We start from the raw sequence: 23,691 nt of genomic DNA on the forward strand, positions 1-23,691 counted from the left end.
TGAATTGACATTTGGCAATAACTCTAGTATGTCACTCCAATCACTATTGTCAGCTATGTAATAGCTTTCATTTGAAGATGGCTACCCACCTTCTTTCGTTTCTTCAAGAAAACTCTTAAGAAGATCCTTTGTTAAATTTAACAATGGCCTTTTATGATCCTTTTTATGACCCATAACATTTTCAATTATTTTGTCAAGATTTTTTTCATTCCAATTTTCTCTTATAAGTAGGCAATTCGACTTCTCCAACCAAGAATCTTCCATAATTCTGATAAAATTGTACACAGAGAAACGACAATTAGCTTCATGAAATTCAAAACTATTCATTCTACCATGTTAATGATGTTATTATACTAATGGTGTTATTATACATAATATTGTTTTAATTTTGCGAAAAACACCGAAGTATTTTCCTTCTACTACATTAATGTTTGTATGTGTTATTGAATAACCACGTAATTATCGTTATTGGTACAAGATCATAAAAGTATACAATCATATATTTGGTAATTCATTTAACTATGATTAAGGTTCACCTGCCCTCACATTTCCCATTTTAGTTTATAACTGACAAATGTAACAATATTATTTAATTGGAGTCAAATTCGTGAGAGATGAACAGAGAAAGAAGTAAAGGGTTAAATGATGTATGACATGTTTGTTTTATCTAGAAAATTATGTTGATTACCTTAGTTAAATATAGTGGATGAGTTGATGGCTTGAAATGCAAACATAATAGCAGTATATTCTATTTGGTCATTAAAATTTTATCTTATAAAAAAAATTATCTATTAAATTCCCAATAGCAATATACACATGAAAAGTTGTATGCCATGAGCAGTATACAACTACTTTACGCAACTAAACCATATCATCTTTCCAATGCTCAAGTAAACATAACAATGCGAAGGATTTGGCTAAGATTTCATATAAATGAAAATGTTACTTTAGTTAATATAGTTGATATAATTCATAACATTTATATTTGATAAATTCCTTGATATGATCAACAACATAAAGTTGTCCAATCTCATCAAAATATTCACCCCTCATTATCTAAAGTTTGTTTTATGTGGTCACTAAATTGTTATAATAACCTGAAATATTGTATTGAAGAATTTACATAATACATATAAATCACTACAAGAAAAACGTTGATTTGGGACGGAATTTTTCGTCGCACAATAGTGTAAATATCCGTCCCAATTGAAATCTGGGACGGAAATTGCGGAAATTTTCTTTCGTCGCAAATAGTGCTGTCGCAATCATTTGGGGACGGAATTATTTCGTCCGTCACATATTTGGGACGGAATGTGGGACGGAATGTAATTAATTGTTTTATCCCATTATTTAATTCCGTCCTAACATTGCGACAGAAATCTTTGATTCCGTCCCAATGTTTGTGACAAAATACTTATAATCCGTCCCAGATTGGGTTAATTTTTTTTTAATTATTTGTTGGGATAAATTTATATAAAATTTAATCACAAATAAATAATGCGCGGCAAATTTTATTTACAATATTCTTCTATTTTAATATACTTATATTATGCACATTTAATTGAGTCATAACAATTTCAAAAATTCATTTCAAGAGTACAATTCAATTTGTAAACATCAATAGTTCCATTAGAAACATATAACTATCTAATGAAATATCAAAGTATTATCAATCATCCAATAGGTTAACCTTATAATAACTTGAAGGTATACAAAATATCAAACTCAATTCATTCTTAAGTTCTAATAACTTCCTCGAGTCTTGGCGGTGCTGAAACACAAAAACCACGTACACCAACAATTGTTGATTTGTCTAAGAAATATCCAAGGTTTGATTCTGTACAAAAATACAAGGAAAGAAATAGTCATAAACGTGTACCCCAAAAGAGATGATAAAGAGCTTTTCCCTCATTATACATCAGAAAATTCAATCATAGATTTCTAAAGAATGTAAAGGAGGGCATTCAAGCATATAGACAAACCATTCTTTTAAACCATCATTCAATGCAGATGCTTTCACGATTAATGGCATAAAAATTGTTTAGTTAATGGCATAAAATTAATTTCAGCAAACTAAAGTTGTTACCCTTAATTTGGTCATTAACTTCTTTCTCTCAATGCAAATGAGTTATTTCCTTTCTCTACTTCAGCTCCTGTCACCAAAAGGACAACTAGATATGATGCTAACATATACAAAAAGGAAAAGAATAATACATCAAACACAACAACCATGTTACTGTGATGACCTATAATCCAAGCAGTGCATATCCATGCCTCACACCAGCCCCATAACGCATGCCCACTACCAATAAATTCCATGCCCAAAAAGTAGCTACCAGTAGAGAAACAAGCTCGCTAGAAAAAATAGCAACCAAGAATAACAATAGGCACTCACACACTAGTTGGTTTCAATGTAACAAAGGATATTTCAAAATACTCATCCAGCCCATCAAACTTTCATCTAAACTATGAAGCAGGGTATTTTCAATCACCCACACTAATAACAATCTTCAATCTTCCCAAAAAACAATTAAGTCTACAATTATGATATTTTAAAACTAAAAAGAAGAACAAACTAACACATGAGCAATTACCAGCGGAGCATGAGGATAGTTCTTCCTTAAAGCATGACAGGCAGTTACGACATATTTGTTATGGTGTCTGTTCAATTAGCAAATGGGACAGAAGATATAATATTAACAAGGTACTTATAGCCATAATTTCAAACAAAATTGATAACAGAAACTAGATTTACCCCGGAATTTTTTAGGTTAGTTCCTATGTGGAAAATCCTCGTCTTCTCCGTCTTGAAGAGCGATAAAACCCATCAAAATCGTTAACAAAGAATCACAAACTTCAGTTCTCTCTAAATCCTTCAACATTTTCATAACTGTCAAAGACGCATTAAACGTTAACTCCTGCAAATTCACAAACTCAGTAAGCAAATGCATTCAAAAGGTAGCTTCTATCTTTACGATAATGCTTGCTTACTAAAATACCCAAGACACTAAATGCAGACTCAAATTTCATAATTTCAACAAAGAAAAGAAACCTGAACATAGAAAACAAACCTGAACATAATTTCAACAAAAAAATTCATTAAAGAGACAGTTATGCACTGATGCAAAACTACATGTACTAAAAAAAACGAATTGCTGTAAACACCCGGCAGGATATCTCAACCAATGCGGTGCAACACATTTCTTTGACGGGACATCAAAATTCTTACTCCCCTGCCACATGCCAGTTCCAGAAACACAAAAATATTCTCCTAATTGATATGATAACATAATTCAAATAATGTATTGTCCCCCCAACTCAAGGACTGTTTTACACTTCAATTTTGTTTAAAAAATACTAAAGGCAAACAAAATAAACAATTCCCTTTAAGGAGAATCAAGTTCAAGTTCATATAATTAAATTAAGGCCAGTAAGTTGTTAAAAAAAAAAATTAAGGCCAGTAAGAGGCAGGCTGTTTGTCGATGTCAGAAAATCGCCAAACCTAGTATTGGTTATAAATTATAATAATAATAATAATAATAATAATAATAATAATAATAATAATATAAAAACAAAAACAAATTCATTAAATCCATGAGAATTGTCGAATCATTAATGATAGCCAATAGTTAGTCATTTAAAAACACAATCAACCAAAAAAGCAGTCATAGGAACGATACTTACACAATCTATTGATGTGAAAACAACATATATGAATTTACATAAATTCAAACAAGTAAATCAAGGAAGACGAACTTCCATTCAAGTTTCAACAAATCGAAATTAAGCTTTCAACAAAACCCTTGGCAAAGCTCCAACATAAATAACCTGCATTTCCATCATCAATACTAGTTTTATGCACGCTAACTCCTGTTCGCTCAACTCTATGATCCCTCCAATTATAGATAATTGCTTCCTCTTCTTGACTACAATCCAATAGCAGTGTATCACCATCATTTGAAATAAACAATGGCAAGAATTGAAGATCATACTTCAGCGTATTATCACTAAAGTCACGGTTCATAGAAAACAAACCTGAACATAATTTCAACAAAAAATTTCATTAAAGAGATACCCATTTCATAATTTCAACAAACCCATTTCATTAAAAAAAACATACCAGACTCAAATTTTCATTAAAGAGGAAGCAACATAGAAAAATCAAAATAAAGAAAACATTTCATAATTTCAACAAACCATACACAAATTTTCATTAAAGAGAAACCTAATTTCAGCAGAAGTCAAAACTAACCAGACTCAAATTTTCAACAAACTCTTTTACCAAATATCAAAATTTCAACAAACCCATTTCATCAAAATCAAAAAATTCATTAAAGAGAAACAAGTCAACAAAAATATAAAAGAATATCACCTATATTGAGGAACGAAACTGAGAAAGAAAGGAAATTACAAACCTGAAATTGCACAGAACAGTGAAGGAGAGAGTGATTTAGATCGATTGAACTGAGAAGGAGAAAGCAACTGGACTGAGAAGGAGAGAGCGATTGAACGAGAGAGAGAGAGTGAGGGATGGAGTTTAGGGTTATCTATCGTCTTCAGATTGAAGAAAGAGCTTTTACTGTGAGAGAGAGCGCTTTGAGAGAGATCGCGATTTAGGGATTGTGTTTTTGTTTTTTTTGTTACAGATGGATTGTGTTTTTGTGCGTATATGGAGGATTGGGTTTCTGACCCTATATTTTTATTTAACTTTATCTTGTTTTTTTTAGGGAAAATAATAAATAATATTAAAATTGATAAAAAAAATAATGCGCCAATTTTCCCGCCCACATTATTCACCAAAAAAATATTCCCTCCAACAATTTCCACTAAATTTTTGCATTAAAGTAGATCAAGTTGTGACGGAAATAAAAATTCCGTCCCAAATTTGCGACAAAAATATTAATTCCGTCCCAAATTTGCGACATAAAAATTAATCCGTCCCAAAATTATATATAAATTAAAACAAAATATTTTTAACACAAAAGCGTCGCAAATTCCGTCCCGGTTTAATTAATTTGGGACGGAAATAAAATTCCGTCACGACGTTCCGTCTTAATTTGACTGTTTTCTTGTAGTGAATGTCAACTTTTACATGAAGTATAACATGTTCACTCTTTGCATTGCACTGGAAAACATAAAGTAAACCAAAAGAAATCTAACTTTAATATTCCAATCATAAAGTTGGAGATATAAAATTTGCAAGACTTGGACAACCAATAGTGGCCATTGTACTATACACTGACTTCTTGTACAAGTAAGTATTATCATAAAATGCATTATGGTTACAATGTTATTTGAAAGCATAAAAAGGAACTTAATAAAGTGCAAGTTTCTAATTAATAGCTCAAGAGAAGTTTCATCGGTAGGGAAGTTACAAATATACTAAGAAGTTGAATTTTGCAATAGAAAGAATGCAGTGGTATATCATAAAGTTGCATTCAACAATGCTAGTCAATTTCTTATTTAATACCTTGAAGGATAACAAGAACATTACTTTTACAATACTATAATAATGGTGTTATGTTGTAGTATAGTCTATCAAATAATTATAAAACATAAACTTTAATATATAAGATCAGGTTGAAGTAAGATAAGAATATACACTCCTATTGATTGATACCTATGTTCCATAAAGTATATGCAAATTAATGCAACATTTTGTGGGGGTTATATTCGATTTGAGTTAATGTTTGTAATGAGCCCAACCAGGTCCAACTAACTTATAAGAGGAAGACATATCAGCAAAAGCACATGTAATGTAATTGATTCTCTCCCTCTTAGCAAATTTTCCTTTGTCCTTTTCACTTTTGATTCTTTCCTCATTTGGCCTCAGAAATTGTTTAGAAATGTGTATTATTTCTTCCAAAATTGAACTCACGAAAATGACAATTATATTGTTAGTTCAATAAAACAAAAACATTTCATTAATTTAGTGCTCCTTTGTTCTGAAGGAGTTGCACAACCTCATTCATGACCCTTCATTCTCCTCTGCTACTGGTACGAGTAATCACACAGAGAGAAAAGTTAGTTGATAATTCAAAGTAATTAGATTGCTCTTAGCACTTATTGCATCTTAAGTCTACAACTATAAGCAATAGAATGAGATTGTAACTCAAATTGAACTTATGACTATATTTTATAAGAGAGGAATTGTTGGCGGTGTTCGTGTTTCAATGGTTCACCAAATTGCAGGACAACGTCTTTTGTTGATCGATAGTGCATGAAAATAATACGCTACAAAGACTTGAAAGACAAAGTTCAAACAATAGTGAATTAAAATTTCATTATCCCAAGACATCATCAAATATATTTTCCTAAAGGTTTAATCACTCATCACGCATAGGGTGGAAAAAGTAATAGTCTTATCATATTAACAAATGATACATATCATAGACCCATTTGTTCTCCTAGTCCATATTAGAATTTAGGTTTATTGGATTGGATGGAAAACAAAACATGCAGAGTTTTACATCCACCCCCCTCACATATATGAACCTCCCAAACACTCCATTAATCTAACAAATTTATAAAATAAAAAAAAAATCAAAATTGATAAACCTACAAAATAAAAATGAAATAAAACCCAACGTGAGATATTCATTGAGTCTATAAAACCTACAAAACAATAAATATGAAGAGAAATGATATTTGTACAATCATTTTTTGACGACTATTGTGACAATTTTATCTCTCATACTCACATTATGTTTTTACCTTTCTACCAAAAGTTGTCATGAAAATGATTGTTCAAATAACACAACTCAAATATGAATTATGTGCAAGATTGTACAATCCTCCCAAAATAGAACAAGTTCTTCTCAACGATAAATATATACCGAGTCTATCAAGACATGAGAAATAATCATATGATAACCCAAGCATCATAGAGAGTTCACTTGGTCGCCAATATAGTAGCTTTTGGAAGAGCTCCAAACTCCCTTATTATTAGGATAGATAGAATAAGTGATAGATGTTTGTACCAACAAAAAAAAGTGATAGATGATGTTTATTTGTAGGAGATTTGTTAAATGTATTTTTGGAATTAATATTATAAACACTTGCAGGCTCTTTACCCTAAAACTGAAAATATTTGGTTGAATATATATCCAAATTAAAATTTTGAATGAATTTTGTCTTGATACCCAGCCAAACTATAAGATATTTAAAAAATTATTTTCTTTTATCTACTCAATCCACTCCTTTTGTTTTTCAATATCTATTAAGAGAAATATTATTTTTGGCGACAACTCAATCACGTTCTTTTTCAACGTCGTCACCATTTTCTTTATCACTATGTTTGACGATGCATTCTACAGGGCCGTTCTTGAGCATGTGCATCAAGCTCTATGGAGCTAAACCTCGAATTTATGGGGTCCTCAAATATTTGTAGAGGGTAAGAGTATAATTGTTTGGATGTAGGATATAATTTTCTTTTGTTATATATGATAGTTAAATTCAAATCAAACACTTAAGGAAGCCCTGGATAACATTTTCCATAAACAAAATAGGTTTAACTCAATTCACTAACATTCACAAACAAAAAAAAATTGAAATCAAGATAATGTTTTTTAGGGAGAATTAACACTTATTGTTCAAATTACCTCTATTTTTTATTTATTAAGAATCTATTTTTAATATTAGAGTTAGGCCTCCAATTTGATTGAAACGACCGTGATTCTTGGTCGTCGCACCGTACCTACCACAATTGAGTATTAGAAAATTATTGCTGCCACAACTACCTCTGTACCAACCGTAACCTCTGCAACTCATCTCTCAAACCGGACGACATGTTAATATGTTATGTTATACATATAAAAAACATCTGATGCAATTTCATCAACAAAATAAGGAGAAAGAGTCCAAGATTGAATGACAGCAGATAAAAGAAAAACACATGCAAAACTTTCTTTGCATTTACAAGTCGAACTTTGATTCATTCACCGTTGTCGCTCCGCTGTAGGTTAGAAAGAATCAAATCCTCTGCAGCTGGAGTGATTGAGGGAAATGGTTATGCTCGGTGCATCCCTTCCCCAATTGCTTCTTATTTCGAATTATTTTTAAAGAAATATAAAAAATAGGAGTAAAATAAAACAGTAAAGGAGAGTAAGATCGTTTTGTACAAAAAAAAATAATAGGGATTATGATGCTATGAATGCATCTTGTTTTCCTGTTTCTCAATTCTTCCATTAGTTTCGGCAAAAGACACATAGGACTTCCTAAATTGGGGATTAATATGTAACACGTGATCCATCCATGCATTCATGCATTTCTTCTTGTTTCATTAGTAAATTTCAGCAATTCCCTATAGATAATGTCTTAATTCGCGTTACCTTAAATTGGTAGGGAAGACAAGCAAACTAACAAATATTCAATATTCAACGCTCCTCATATATGTGGTTTGAGTTTAATGAAAATCTAGGTTTAAGTAAGAACAATGATTTGATGATGATAAAATGATTTTTTTTTTTGGTAGATAGACAAAATGACAATATCTATTAGAAACAAGAAAAACATTATTTAGATCACAAGCTATTGAAAACAAACTGATTCGAAGGAGATGTTTTGAAATGGTAGATCTACACAAAGAAAAAAAAAATGCAAAACAAAAGAAGAGAAATGAAGTCAAAGGAGAATGAGAAAATAGAGGATCTTAAGGGAAATGATATCAACACATAGGGAGAGGAGACCAATATGAGAGTGACTAGCTACATTGTTTTGTTAGCAACAAAAGTTGAGGCGTGAGAGAGAAGAGAAGGATGTAAGGGGTTTGAGTGAGGTTCTCTGAGTTATGAAAGGAGGTCATATTTAAAGAAATGCTTAAGTGCAAGATTCAATCTCCATACTAATTGAACAAATTAATAATTATTTCATTTTATATCCTTTTTTACGCCAATTTGCTTAACCATGTGAGTTGTGACACATTAAGCAGCACCACATTATCATTTTTTTTTTATATATGTTAATTGACTTAATGTTGTTCCAAAATTACAAGCTAGAATTTCTACATTAAATTAAGTCAGCCATGGTCCCCCACTACTAGAATTTCCAGATAACTTGTCGTAAAGCTAAATATGGAAAGTAAAAAGTCAAATGCAAAAGAAAGTTTTACTTCGATAGATTTTGGAGGAGTAATAGGAACCGGAAGGATATAAATGAGGGGCTAATTTTTTTGAGAAAATAAATAAAAGGCTTATATTTGTGGTTAATATAATCCACAAATTATTTAGCTTGCATGTCACTAAAATTAATTCATAAATTTTGTAGAACAATAACAACAGAAACGTGTAACAAAGTGAGTTTCATTTTATCTTTTTTTTTGGACATCTTTTTTCATACAAGATATTGTTTAAATTACATAAGTTTTCTTAGTCAATTTTAGTGAGTGTTGTATTTCATATCATTATTAGAAGTCAAAATTTTGCTGCAACCTCAACAATGGTATGAAATTTTTAATTTCTTGTTCGATTTTGGCTTCTAATAATGATCATATGGAATACAACCCTCATTAAAATTGAACAATAAAACTTATATGTAACCTGAACAATAACTTGTATGAAGATGTCTAAAGAAAAAAGATAAAATGAAACTCATTTTGTTACACTTTATGTATTTATGTTGTTATTGCTCTACAAAATATATGAAGAATTTATAGTGACATGCAAGCTAAATAATTTGTGGATTTAATTAACCACAAATATAAGCCTCTCATTTATTTTCTTTAAAAAAAAAAATGAATTTGTCGTTGCAACTTGCACGTACACTTTTACTCTTTTATAGTCTTGTTGGTTGCTTTATTCCTCATCTAGAAACCACCATTTGTATTTTGTAGTATACTATATGCCAATGTCATTGATATGATATACATGATGAAAATTTTAGTGTTTCGCCATAGATCACTAGATACAAATTATAGCATATCATCAATAACAAAAAAGAACAAGAAATTGTGTACCTTTGAATTAGGGTTGATGAAGGATAACCGTAGACAACACCAACAACTATGAGAGGGGTAACTACCCTCATTCCGTCTAGCTCTAGGTTTTCACACTGTTCAGAATAATTAACCGTCTAATGGGATGACGTTTAAATAGCTAAACGGCTGAGGGCAGGGACCTCTCATTGGGCTTATCTAAATGGTCCAACTCATCACGGTCCATTTAGTAACAAAAGCCCAATCACTCAAATTCATCATATAATTAGTGCTTAACACAATAGACCATAATTTATATTATGACATCAACTTATAATAATTGATTATTGTCAATCCATAATTGATTAATTAAATAATTAATCCAACAATCTCCCACTTGGATGACAATACTCAATTACTGAAAAAATAAAAAAATTCACTTGTCATAAAAAATTTAAAAATTTAAAATTACATGTATGGTCAAAGCACTAATCATTCAAAAGAGAAGTAAGCTTTAATGCTGCAGAAATTGAATCCGATAGGGAAAACAAATCATACAGATCAAAGACTCACTTTTCTAACAAATGACGAATCTATAGTGACACGTTTGAATTAAAAAAGAATATGTCACTAAAGAATAGCCCAAGCATTTTAAAAATGCTATAACAAACTCCCACTAACCCAAAATAACATTGACTTAATCAAATCATTATGAGTTACAATACTCATATATAAGTATGTGGTTAGTGGTTCTGCCAATGAGTTTTCAATTCCATAAAAGTCATATATCCACATAGGTATAAGAGTAGTAATTACTTATAGGGATAGCCTATAAAGAGATAGTAATTACATTTAGTCAAAGTCGATAAATGTTCTATGACATTCAATTAATCCAAGTTTTATAAAAAAAAATGTGACTATGAAAATCCATAAAAGCAAAATAGGAAATTCAATAATCCCCAAATTGGATTAACATAGACACGTAGTTTAAAGAAAAATATGTGGATTAATGTGGCCACTAGAATGTCAATAACAAAAGAACATTTATGATTATCTCAAATTATAAGTACCACAAGAACAAAATATCATACTCGATAGGAGTATTGATATTATACATTGTACTTACTATTTATGACCGCAAAAATGTGGAATGTTGGTAAAACAGAAACACAATGTATATTTGCATGCCAAGAAGTTATTGTGCATATTCCAACAAAATTGACTTAAGCATCCAATTATGATGCTCATTGAGATCGATAGAATTTTAACATATATCTTAATATAATAGAATGAGACTAAAGTTTAAAGTCTCTTAAGCTATGCCATATTTTATAATATGCACAAGAGTATATGGCAATGACGAGAATAATATTGTGTACACATTTATCTTGATCTCACATATATATAAACAAGAGTGAGATTTCTCATTTGAGCTCATAATATATAGTGTTGTGTACACACTCCTACTGATCCCACATATATATAAACAAGAGTAAGTGAGATTCTCAATAGTGATCACTGATATAAAAATATTATAATAATGTAATATTCAACAGTGGGATACTTAATTACTAGTGCAAAATTATTAACATAATTGGTTATATAATTTTAACTAACAGAGTTTCATGAACTCAACCACATATTTTGCACATAAGCAAAGCAGAATTATTAACACAAGTGGTAACTCAAGGATAATATAAAACCCCATGAATATATAATTTATCAATGGCAGATATTATCAAGAATTGGGTTTCGTAGTTAACCACATATTCTGCATTTAGAACTAAGGAGAATGTAAATCTTCATTTAAGAATTTTATAACACAAGATTTCCTTTTCACAATTAAAATTCCAAAGAATTTTATAAATATAGTAACCTTTATATGACATAGTATGATGATTATATAAAAGGTTTATTATCATATGAGTGAGATAAGTCTCTATTATTATAAAACAGGATATGAGACTCTATTCACAATTTTAATAACTCACTCAAAACTTAAATGCTACAATTATACTTCAACACATTTGAAAAAATATCAGGTTACACGCAGCGGAAATACACAAGACTTATATTTTATTATTACTGAGGATATAGGAGAAAATAGTCATAAGCTTCCATAAGTATTAAAGAATAGCAATAACATAATTAATATCCTCAATATAAGTCTCCAATAATTTTATATCTAGAGTTATAAAACAAATAAATATATTTGTTTATAAGATATAGTTAATTGACATGTAGAATTTTCCTCGCTTGTAAAACTAATAAGGTATTTTTCTTACCCACAAAAAAAATGATTATGTTAAGTAATGTCATACCGATAGGGTATGTCCATCACGTTACACAATGCATAGCAAGGATTCTCCCACTTGATAGAGAATAGACAATGATAGTTGAATTAAAAAGTTTGAAACATATTATAAATAAAATATTCAACTATTTCTCTATCACAAAATGATATGTCAAGTAACGTCACACCGATAGGGTATGTCCGTCACTCACATAACAAAGGGATAGTAGCAATCCAAAATATTTATATATATAAAATCACATATAGTTAGAAATTTAATTCAAAATATAATAATTTTGGATTGCAAAATTAATACAATTTTCTACATGTCTTTTAAGAAAGTAACTTACTTATATTAATCCCATTCAAGGATCTTAAGGATAATAAGTAAGAACTATATCATCACAATGTACAATTCTTATGTCTTACAAAATTTAATCCTTGATAGAGTATTCTAATGATAATTGACATAAGTATAAACATTATAGGTACATTGAATAATAACAATTATATTAATAACAACACACCGATAGGGTATGACTGTTACCAGTATAATGCTAATCTATTTAACAAAATTCGCATAATTGTACCCACGATAGGTGAGATTACAATTATACAAATCAATAATGTTTATGCTTAAGAGAATATGATACAATAATATCATGCATAAACAATTGTACTTAATTTACTCAACTTCGGTCATATTCAAATGATAGAAAAATGTGCTTAACAATATTATAAATTAGCACATCATAAATATGACTTTAGAATTTCTTCTATATGAAGTAGTATAATAACAAAAGTTGTTATTTAGAATACAAGTGTGTCAAATAGTTTTCTATTTTATCCAGAATAGAACTCTTAGAATAATTTTTTTTTCAATACTCCCACTATAAATTAGAAAGAACATAAATACAAAATGGAGTATTATAGTAAGAAAATAGTATATAACAACAGAGTTTTGTTTAGAATATTCTGGAAAAAGGATTTCACTTCTATATAGGATATCATAATTGCACAACAAAAGAGAAGAATAACTAAATTTCTTCATATGTGCAATAATAAGCAATAAGTCACAAGAGGATAAAATAATTAAATAACAACTTACCTCGCAAAGTGTGACATTCATCCTTATACTTAGAGCCAATGACCTTTGATGACTTAAAGAGAACATCTTATAATATAGTCATCTCAAAATATTCATCAATAGAGAATAAACAATTGTAAATAAACATATGTGAGACTCTAATTATAAATCAATATGATTTATATAAGAATTCAGATGCAAGGATGATACATATTTTAAAAATTGTCTCAATTCTTAATAAGTTGTTTTGATAATAGTTAACGGATAAACAACAAAGAGGCGTACAAATTTTAATCCATAATTAGAATTTTAGCATAAAAAATGCAACAATGCATTATTTACTATATACAAAATACATAGTTTATCATAATTGTGATCCAAATATTTAATTGCGACAAGACACATTATTAGATAGTTAATGGTGTTTGCACAAAATTTAGAGTAACAAATTACGGGTCTAGATTAGAGAGTATAGCAGAAAGCATAATGTATATTAAAGAGAAATATGTCAATTTTAGATTCAATTAATATAAATGACATATATATACAACTCACTATACTCATTTTGAAAATAAAATATTAGGAGGACCCTTCAAAACAAATTTTTTTTTTTGACAAGAATCAAAGACAAGTGTCTTAGTTTAAATATGTCACCAAAAGAATGATCAAATAGTAAACTTTGGATCTTTATGCTTAGACAATATGAATTCAAGAATATATATGCTATAATAGTCAAATTACTCTTGACTTAATAAATAATTGAGGGTATCGACAAATCCCAAAATATTTGATGCAAGAATATACAAAATTGAGTCTAAGAATTTTCACAATCATAACACTTTAAAAGAATAATTTTTCATAAGTGTTATTTCTATAAAAATATTTTCACATAACATATTTTAGACTCAAATGTGGAGAATATATGATATTTTAGAAATACAATTTATCCACCAAATAATAATGTATAAAATATCAACATGTATCAAACTATTCCAAAATTTATGCCAAAAGGATCAAAATAATAATTGATAATTAGTTGGCATATAAATACAAGAAATATTGGAATTTTAAAGTGTCACACGGTCCCATTTACGAGTTACATGCCAATTTATTTTTGGTTCACGCGTGTTACCACACGCCGGATCTTCTTCTGCACCCATTAAACTGAATTCGGGTCGAAACGACCCGCGGTGCGGTAGGATTCAATTTCACAGTATGAGCAGCGTTTCAAAAAGATTTTAATGGCGTTTTGATTGGGATTCAAAAACAACAGGGATGCCCAAATTAATTTCAAGAGTAGTCAAGCAAATCTCTGAAACTTATAATTTCAGAATCGTTGATCCTTCCAAACGAATTTACTTATCGAATAAAAACAAGGGTTTATGTGAATTTCTATTCTATATCACACATGTTGTTTTGTAAATACGTTTCTGGAAAAAAAAAATTCATACGCATTCTTTATGAGATTCACTTTAAATATAAGATTGATGAAGATTCATATAATAATTAATTGCTGAATCCTACAAATCAAATCAAAGGATGTTGCTTATGAAAATTAGAAAACCCTCGATGGAAAAAGGCAAAAAATTCCAACATGTTCATAAAATCTCATCGTGTGTTAGACTTAGGTACAATACATCATACATCAATTTTGGCATATGAAGAATAAAACAAATGATCATATAATATAATTCACGTAGATCACGATAGCCAAAACTGATTCCGATTCAATAAATAGCCATAACATGTATCTATTTAGGCTTTGATACCAATTGATGAAAATTTTAGTGTTTCGCCATAGATCACTAGATACAAATTATAGCATATCATCAATAACAAAAAAGAACAAGAAATTGTGTACCTTTGAATTAGGGTTGATGAAGGATAACCGTAGACAACACCAACAACTATGAGAGGGGTAACTACCCTCATTCCGTCTAGCTCTAGGTTTTCACACTGTTCAGAATAATTAACCGTCTAATGGGATGACGTTTAAATAGCTAAACGGCTGAGGGCAGGGACCTCTCATTGGGCTTATCTAAATGGTCCAACCCATCACGGTCCATTTAGTAACAAAAGCCCAATCACTCAAATTCATCATATAATTAGTGCTTAACACAATAGACCATAATTTATATTATGACATCAACTTATAATAATTGATTATAGTCAATCCATAATTGATTAATTAAATAATTAATCCAACAATACAATGCACCGCAACCTCTCTTATTCTCTCACCCATGATCTTCCTTTTATTATTAATGACTAAGATTCTAGCACAATGCATGCAAACTGTATAGATGTGCTCTTAATATATGCATTTTATTATTTTTGTTTTTCTTGAAAATTCAAACAAATTAAGTTGGAGGCACTCAAGCTAGGGACGAAAACAGATTTTTGTATTAGGAAATATCATATCAATGGCTAGATTGTAGTTGTATTAAAATAGACATTATTACTACTAGCTATACCAATATATCATGGAGTATCCAATTGAAAGCTTACATTTTCATGTCACTGATCAATTCATTATGGGCTAAATGTGAAAATTTGCATTAACTATCATGCAGGAGATGGTAACTTCATTAAATGATTAATGACCTATAGTATGGAGTAAGTAACGTTCTCAGCTCAAACATCAAGTTAATTTTTCATTGTTGAATGTCAACCGGTAGAAATTCTGCTATAAATTTGAAGGAAAATATCGATCATAAGTATTTAGATACTCTATTTGTACATAAGTGCATAAATTGTATATTTGTGAGACTGAGCAAGATTTCCTCAAATTTAAATAATTTTATTCTCCGTACTATTTTTTTATCAAGCACTCATACTCAACGAGGAGAAAATCTTGTGTGGACCAAGATCAAGAATTTTGGTTTGGTCACACACAAAGAGAGAAGAGAGAAGAGAGAGAAGAGAAGAGAGAGCACATGTAGAAGAGAGAAGAGAAGAGAGAGAAGGAGAAAAACATGTGTGTGTGACCAAACCAAAATTCTTGGTCATGGTCCACACAAGTGTTTCTCCTCAACGAGTGCAAATTAAACTGAGGCAAATACTTTCTTTTATAGTTTTTTTTTTCAAGTACCATTGTGTATCATTAAATTAAAACACTTGTATGTCATCGTAAGCTTAGCTCAGTGGCAGGGACAATGCATAATATATGCAATACCTGGCCACCAAAAAAAAAAAAAAACACTTATATAACTCACAACCATGAAAAATTTGGAAAATTAATTTGCAATTTTTTCTTCTATCAACTAAGCTTCACTGTTGACTATTTGATAATTAATCTGAAACCCTTTTTTATCACATTCTTTAGCTTTCTACTTTTGTTTTTTATAATTATATTTTGTATTCGACAGTTTTAAAACTCTTATATATTTCCTCTTACATATTGGCATATATGTTGCCCTATTCCAAATCACAATACTTTATCAGTAATTCAACACAAGTTGTGTCTCAATACTAGTCATTTTTGGAAAATTCAGCCATAGTAGATCTCAAACTTGACATAAACTATTAGTAGTATGAAAAACTAAAAAAGTGGCGCGTGTCACTGTACTATATTTGTTCCTATGGTGACACATACCATGCATTTTGTAACACTACAAATTTCTATTGATTCTAGGGGGACCATGGCCTCCAAATTGGCCACACTGATGAGAGGAAGAATCTCCATAGCTGAAAATATGAGTAGCTATCATTGCCATTGTCATTTGTCTTAAATCTCATAAAGTCTATCTCACGAGAAACACTACCAATTCTCCATACCCATATTATGTCTTTTTATCGAAGCAACTTTTAATGTCTGTTTGAAAAACGCCAAATTCATTGTCAAAAATCACTTAGAAGCTTTTGTGGGATATGGTTTCAATTTGTTGTATATTAAGCAAGGATATTTGTTTCTTCATTTGTCTTTATCCTCCACACATTCAAATTCTCACATGTAATTAAGGTCAGTTCTCGAAGCAAGGTGCATGGCTTTGTTTCTCTTTGTTTCATGTATGCAAAAATTATTCCTTGGAATAACTTTCCCAAGAATAGAACAATAAGAATTATATTCCTAGGAATTTCTCTAAAAAGGGTTTGGTTACCAATTTAAACTCCTGGGATTTTTTTTCAATAGTATTTGTTTGTTTAATTAAAAGAAATTATTAAAAGAACGAAACATAATAAAACGTGAGGTGTATGGCAGATAAATATGTGTATAAGTGGAATTTCAAGCAAAACGTGGGTACTGTTCATGAGAATAGAATTTTCCCAACCTTCTTTCATGAGAATAAAAATGATTAGAATATGGGTGAAAAATATTCCTCGGTATATTTATTCTTAGGCATATTTTTTTTTCCCTTCTTACCAAACATAGGAATATTTTTTTTCCCATCCTCTATTCCCATGAATGTATCTCTTAGCTCCAAAACAAACGCCTTAATAAAAAGGAATAGGCAAAGTGTTTTAGTGATATAATTCTGGAAATCGTGGAAAACATGCGGTAGTGATGCATATTAGCCAATCAAGTTTATTCGTGGAATGATCGGGACGATTTCTTTCACTGCATACAGCATTTCCCTAAAGAAACTACACTCTATATTTTACAAAATCAATAACATAACTCACGCTGAGTTTTGCAAACTCACTATAACTCACCACTAAAATAACAAAAACCGTATAAATTAGGTCAGTTCAAGATTCAACTAGTTGAATTGTCTAATTTGACTGTTAAAATATTATTGACCATAGTTGCTTAATCTAAAGAACCAAGTTAAAGAGTGGAAAAACCTTATGCTTTTTACGAAGAGGCACGTTCATCAGATGACTTGGGCACAATTCTAAGATCATGGTCTGCAACAAACAAAAGCCTCTTCGTAAATATATATCAATTTTCATTATTAGTTCCTCTAAAAAATTATTAGATTAAATGATGAAATAATTAAGTTACTAAGTTAATGGTATTTTAAACTTCTCAAAGAAAAAAACATTAACGATATTTTCAAATCGTAACAATGATATGTCTTAAACAACTTCATAAGGAGCATGTGACGTGAACTTTTTTATGTAAAACAATAAAAAAAAAGGACTATAATTGATAACATAAAGTTTTAGGACTAAATTTTGATGGAAATATCAAATTAAACTGAGGTAAATTCAGACGGCAAGTATTTGTTACAAAACTATAAAAAAAAAAAAAAGAGATATGAGTGAAGTCCGAAGACAGTCAAGTCGTACGATGCAACCAAACAAAAAATATGGATCGCAAATCAAAAGAATAAGTTGATTTACCTTGTCATAACAGTGCCAACAATGCAACATAGACGTCACAAACACCATCCTTGTTTTAGACTCATACGAAAGTACCACACATCTTTCGAAAGCTCATTCCGTGGTTCAACTCAATGTTGTTCTTTTTTCGGTGGCGGTTCTTTGCCACAGATGACTGCGGTGTTTGTTGTGAACTGGAGGAGGAAACAAGGGATTTTTTTTTTGAGTGAACATTTCTAAGAAAAACATATTTAAAAAATAGAAATAATTTAAAAAAAAAAGAGAGAGAAAAAGATTTCATTTCCTTTCTTTCTAGTAGGAAAAAAAAGAGAGACTATATATTTAGAAGTCTAAAAGGCTTGGGACCCAGACTCCCACTTCTTGTAAATTAGAAACCAACGTATTTTGTTTTGTGTGAGGGGATTGGTGTTAGGTCTATGCGCTGATATCTCTCTATAACTTATTTGAGATATTCTTGCATGAACTCTTATCTAAGAGATTATTCTTACATTCAACCAATAAAAATATGACACATGTTATTAACTTTAAAAAAAATGTGATTTTAATTAAGGAAATGGAAACAATAAATGGTGGTGGGTCGTTTTTGTTGGTTAAAGAAAGTGGAAAAAAGAGAGAGAAATATTAAAAATAATGAGAAAAAATTATGATATTAATTATTTTTATTATTTTAATGAGATGTTTGATTTTAATTGGTTGAGTGTAAGAATGATCTCTTAGGTAAGAGTTCATGTAAGAATTTCTCAACTTATTTTGCGTGACACACATGCATGTGCCAATAACTAAAATTGAAGAATTTAAGGGACACATGACATGTAATCTATAAGAGTAATGATATTTTGACATCCATTTGATGACAACTTTGTTGACAACCTTGTTTTTCTCACTTCTTATTAGTCAAAAATAATGGAGAGAGAAAAAGGAAGAGAGAGGATAACAACATTATGTGAGTATGAGAGAGAAAGTTGTCCAAACTTTGTCAAAAAATGGTTGTCAAAGTTGTCCGAATTTAAATTCTTCTCTTCTCTCTCCCAAAATCTGCATCATTAATATACCATGGTAGGCATACCATCCTCAACCACCTCCACGTTTTTACTATAAAGCTACTTACATTTTATCTTTTAATAACTCTTAACAATACTTCTCCCATTTGTATTTGCTTGTAAGATTTTTTGTTTGTTTATGAGAGAACAATGGCGAGACATAAGAACATAGAAAATGAAAATATATATGAATATATATGATTAGTGACTTGACCGATGATGTTCTCATTTTTCATCAAGAAACTATAACTATTGCAGATGAGGTTTCTCATTTTTTTTTTATCACTTTGAATATGTTATCACAAACTCATACTTCTACTGCTGAATTTGGCTTATCCGATATTTTTTGCGGTTGTCGTTGATACACATTCAAAATGTTCCTCCACCATTTTGTTTTATACTAACAACTAATGGACATCTCTTTTGAGAGTCGTAACTATTTGATGAGATGTTTTTAAATAGAGAAATGATATTTTGACAACCATTTTTGACAACTTTTGGACAACTTTCTCTCTCATACTCACATGATGTTGTTATCCTCTCTCTTCTTTTTTCTCTCTCCATTGTTTTTGACCAATAAGAAGTGAGAAAAACAAGGTTGTCAACAAAGTTGTCATCAAATGGATGTCAAAATATCATTACTCATCTAGAATTTAAGACATGAATGTTAGTATATGTCATAAACATATAGAGCCAGATAATATTCTCTTACTCATATGCATCTCTGGTCATACGCGCACACGCACACGCGTGCATGCATGACATGTAAGCTCAACAATTTTAACCCTTCAAACACATATATTTATATTTCACATAACAATTTAAATTTTAGGAGATCTAATTTTTTATTTATTTATTGAAAATTTTGAGAATCAACTTTAATTTTCTTCTCAAAAACTTACGCATATTAGATTCAAATGAAATTACTAAGAAGTCACAAACGAGCTCTCCATATGAATGAAAGCCACATTTTTTAGCATTCTATGCTGATTTTAATAAATGGCGTTCTCATCAACTATGAATTAAGATTTGGCCCCAAACCCCATGTCAACTTCCATATGCTATACTTAGAAGTTCTCAATTAATAGTTCAAGCTTTTCACTTCCAACTATGAATTATAATTTTGATTCATTCACTAAACAACTATTTTGAGAAGTCTAGCACAACGAATGATTTTCTGAAGCTCTTCCTCTCATCTCTTCCCCTCTTCTTCTCTCATCTTTTTTCTACAAGCAAGGCAACAATGCCTGTAAGCATACTTCCCACGCACAAGTGGAAGAATGCCGACCACAACCACCACAAATTCCCATGGTGGGCAATCTTAATTTTAGTCTGCTTTGCAATTTTCTCAGTGTTTTTGTTCTGCTTAATGAAGCACTGTGCTACTATTGATCAACCACAGGTGGCTCCCTTGCATGTGGTTGAGATGCAGAATGTACATCAGGGGGAGCAACAACAAGAGCATGTCTGAGTTATGAGTTTTACATTGTTGAAGTAAATGAAGTGAAGTGGTTCACTTTGTTACGCTTCAAAATTTGTTCGTGCATTTTGAGTGTTGGTTTGGAACGGCTACAACTACAAGTAAGAAGCTCCGAAAGGGGTATTGGATTGGAGAATGTGCATAGGACGGAGCAAGAACAGGAGCATGTTTGAGTTACTATTTTTTATGGTTTCTCTTTCTGTCAAAATATATATTATACTTTAAATTGATTTTAATATTGTTGCATGGAGTCGAGATTATGAATGAAAAACACATTTTAGCATTCTAAGCTGATTCTAATGAATGACGTTCTCATCAAAAGATGTACCTTATTAAGATGCAATGAACCCATTCACGCTTCCCACCCCCCATTCACTCTTTACGAACCTTGTTCATTGTTCTTCCCTTTTTACCCCATCTCCTTTCTCGTCTTCTCCTGATATTCGGTTACGTCATTGAAATTCCATGTAAAAAGAATCATATTGACTTACAAATGTTTCCACAACACAAGATTGTCTCAAATATTGAGAGTTTAGAAGGGAAATACGAATTTAGTGGAAGGAATAAATAAAGAATTTAGAAAGTAGAATTCAGAAAAGAAAAACAGTTACAGGATAGGAAAGTTGTGTTCTAAACTTCATAGAGAGAATGAGAAATTATATATGTGTGTGTGCGTGCGCGCTCGCATATATAAACTAGAAGTATCCTTTGGATTATTATTATTATTATTATTCAAAAAAGATAAAAAAAAAAAAAAAGTATATAGTTTTTTCTATTGTATGTATGGTGTGATCTATTTCAGTGTATAACGTTTATTTAATGATGAGTTTTGGCAAGGGGGTTTCTCACTCATGGATCCGTTTCTGAAGACATTTTTTTTGAGGTGTACAAAATGAAAAACAGGGCTAAAACCACAAATCAATACTGTCAATACAACAATCAAGCACTAACGATTTTCACTTCATCGTTGTACCTGGATGCACTTTTGTCATCGTTGCCAGCTTCCACCGTTAGTCATAAGTTTGGTCTGAAACTATCCATGTTTTTCGGAGGTTTGCTCTTCCTTTTCGTAAGTTAGGATTATGGTTCCCATCACAAGATAGAAATTCTAAGCCTTTCACAAATTCCACCTGAAATTGGTTACATTTTGGTTGCTCTTGTTTTACTCGTTCTTTTTATTTTGATATGGAAGAAGTTCATTTCACACAAAAAACAGACAACTACTCCTGCTTCAACTGATATGGCAATGAACTTGGAGGTAATCTCTATTCCGGAGGTGGTTACTGGTAATTGAACACAAGGAGAGGAAAACAGAGTATAATATAGGCTTAATTACGGTTTTTGCCCCCTAAGTATCAGAAAGTTGCAATTTTGGCCCCCTAACAAAAACAATAACAACCGAGCCCCCTATGTCACACCCCTTTTGCAGTTTTGGCCCCCAGACCAATTTTGACCCATTCAACGCACACGTGGGTGCTACGTGTGTAATTTTTAATTTAAAAATAAATAAAAATGTCATGTGTAATGCGTTGTGTGTAATGTTATGTGTGCGCGCGCGCTCGCTCGCTCATATATAAACTAGAAGTATCTTTTGGAAGGTAGGGGATGGTAGGGTATTAGTGACAAATAAAAGTAATTAGATTAGATTAGAAGGTGCCACCGGAGCAAGAGGCTGAACAACTCCCGTGAAGCCAAAGATGATACATTATGGTTTTTCTTTGTTTTGAGGCATATTTATTTCTAAATAAAAACTATAACTAGTTGAATTTCTAAGTTAAAAGTATATTACAAGCAAGTAAGAGAGGGAGTGATAAAATATTTGTTGAAAAGAAAGTTTTCTTAACACTATATTCTGCTTTCAATTCTTTCTATATGAGCCATATTTTGGAAATATAATAAAAAAATCAGATTAGATTAGATAGATAGATGTGGTTGTGTGGGTCTTTTGACATTTTAAATTTTTATTAGAAGGATCATTTGTAGTAACATCTTCTTCTTTCTTTCATTTATTCAAAAAAAATCTTCTTCTTTCTTCTCTCCTGTTGAAATGATGAATGCACCTCCTGTTCCACCAACCAAATTACCCACCCACTTATGGGACAACCCAGACAAAAGCGATAGGTCATTGTTGTATTGGTTTTTGCCTGCCTCATAGTGTTGGTGGTGTTCTGCTGTATTCGACGTGTTCGTGGTCGCCAGGCACCAGTCACTCAAGAGCAGCCAATGGTACAAAACAAAATCTCCCTTTTAACAAAATTTACATTAAGAAAAAAGCGAATAAACCATCAATTCATTTTCTAAAGTATCATTTTCCTAAAAATACACAATTTCATAATTATGGGATTGAAGAAGATCAGAGGGTTAATCGAGAAAGATTGTTATTATTCTGTAAAAGTAAGGCTAAGCGAATAGTACAAATTAAAGATTGTTATTTAATGAGCATCCTACTTGGATACATTATCAAAACTGGAGGAGATTAAAAGGTTGTGAGGAGAACGCATAGCAAGATTGTCAATATCCATAAGTTTCAAACTTAGGGTTCATAGTAGATTTCCAAAAACAATACAGTAGAAACTCTTTAAATTAATACTCGGT

The 23,691-nt window shown here is 30.8% G+C and overlaps 1 protein-coding gene across 1 annotated transcript; it reads right to left on the reverse strand.

The window, feature by feature from the left end:
• Positions 1–1,562: 1,562 nt before the first annotated feature.
• On the reverse strand, positions 1,563–22,088 carry LOC146925038 (uncharacterized). Its single transcript, XM_085711919.1, has 6 exons — positions 22,070–22,088; positions 4,416–4,691; positions 3,829–4,035; positions 2,756–2,918; positions 2,087–2,661; positions 1,563–1,837 (listed from the first exon to the last, which is right to left on the reverse strand). The coding sequence occupies exons 1-4, from the start codon at positions 22,086–22,088 to the stop codon at positions 2,905–2,907; spliced, it is 516 nt and encodes a 171-aa protein (XP_085568045.1). The 3' UTR covers positions 1,563–1,837; positions 2,087–2,661; positions 2,756–2,904.
• Positions 22,089–23,691: the final 1,603 nt, after the last annotated feature.

Source organism: Medicago sativa, chromosome 5 (assembly GCF_051527215.1).
Source record: "Medicago sativa cultivar Bolivia chromosome 5, Bolivia_mono, whole genome shotgun sequence".
Taxonomy (NCBI): Eukaryota; Viridiplantae; Streptophyta; class Magnoliopsida; order Fabales; family Fabaceae; genus Medicago; species Medicago sativa.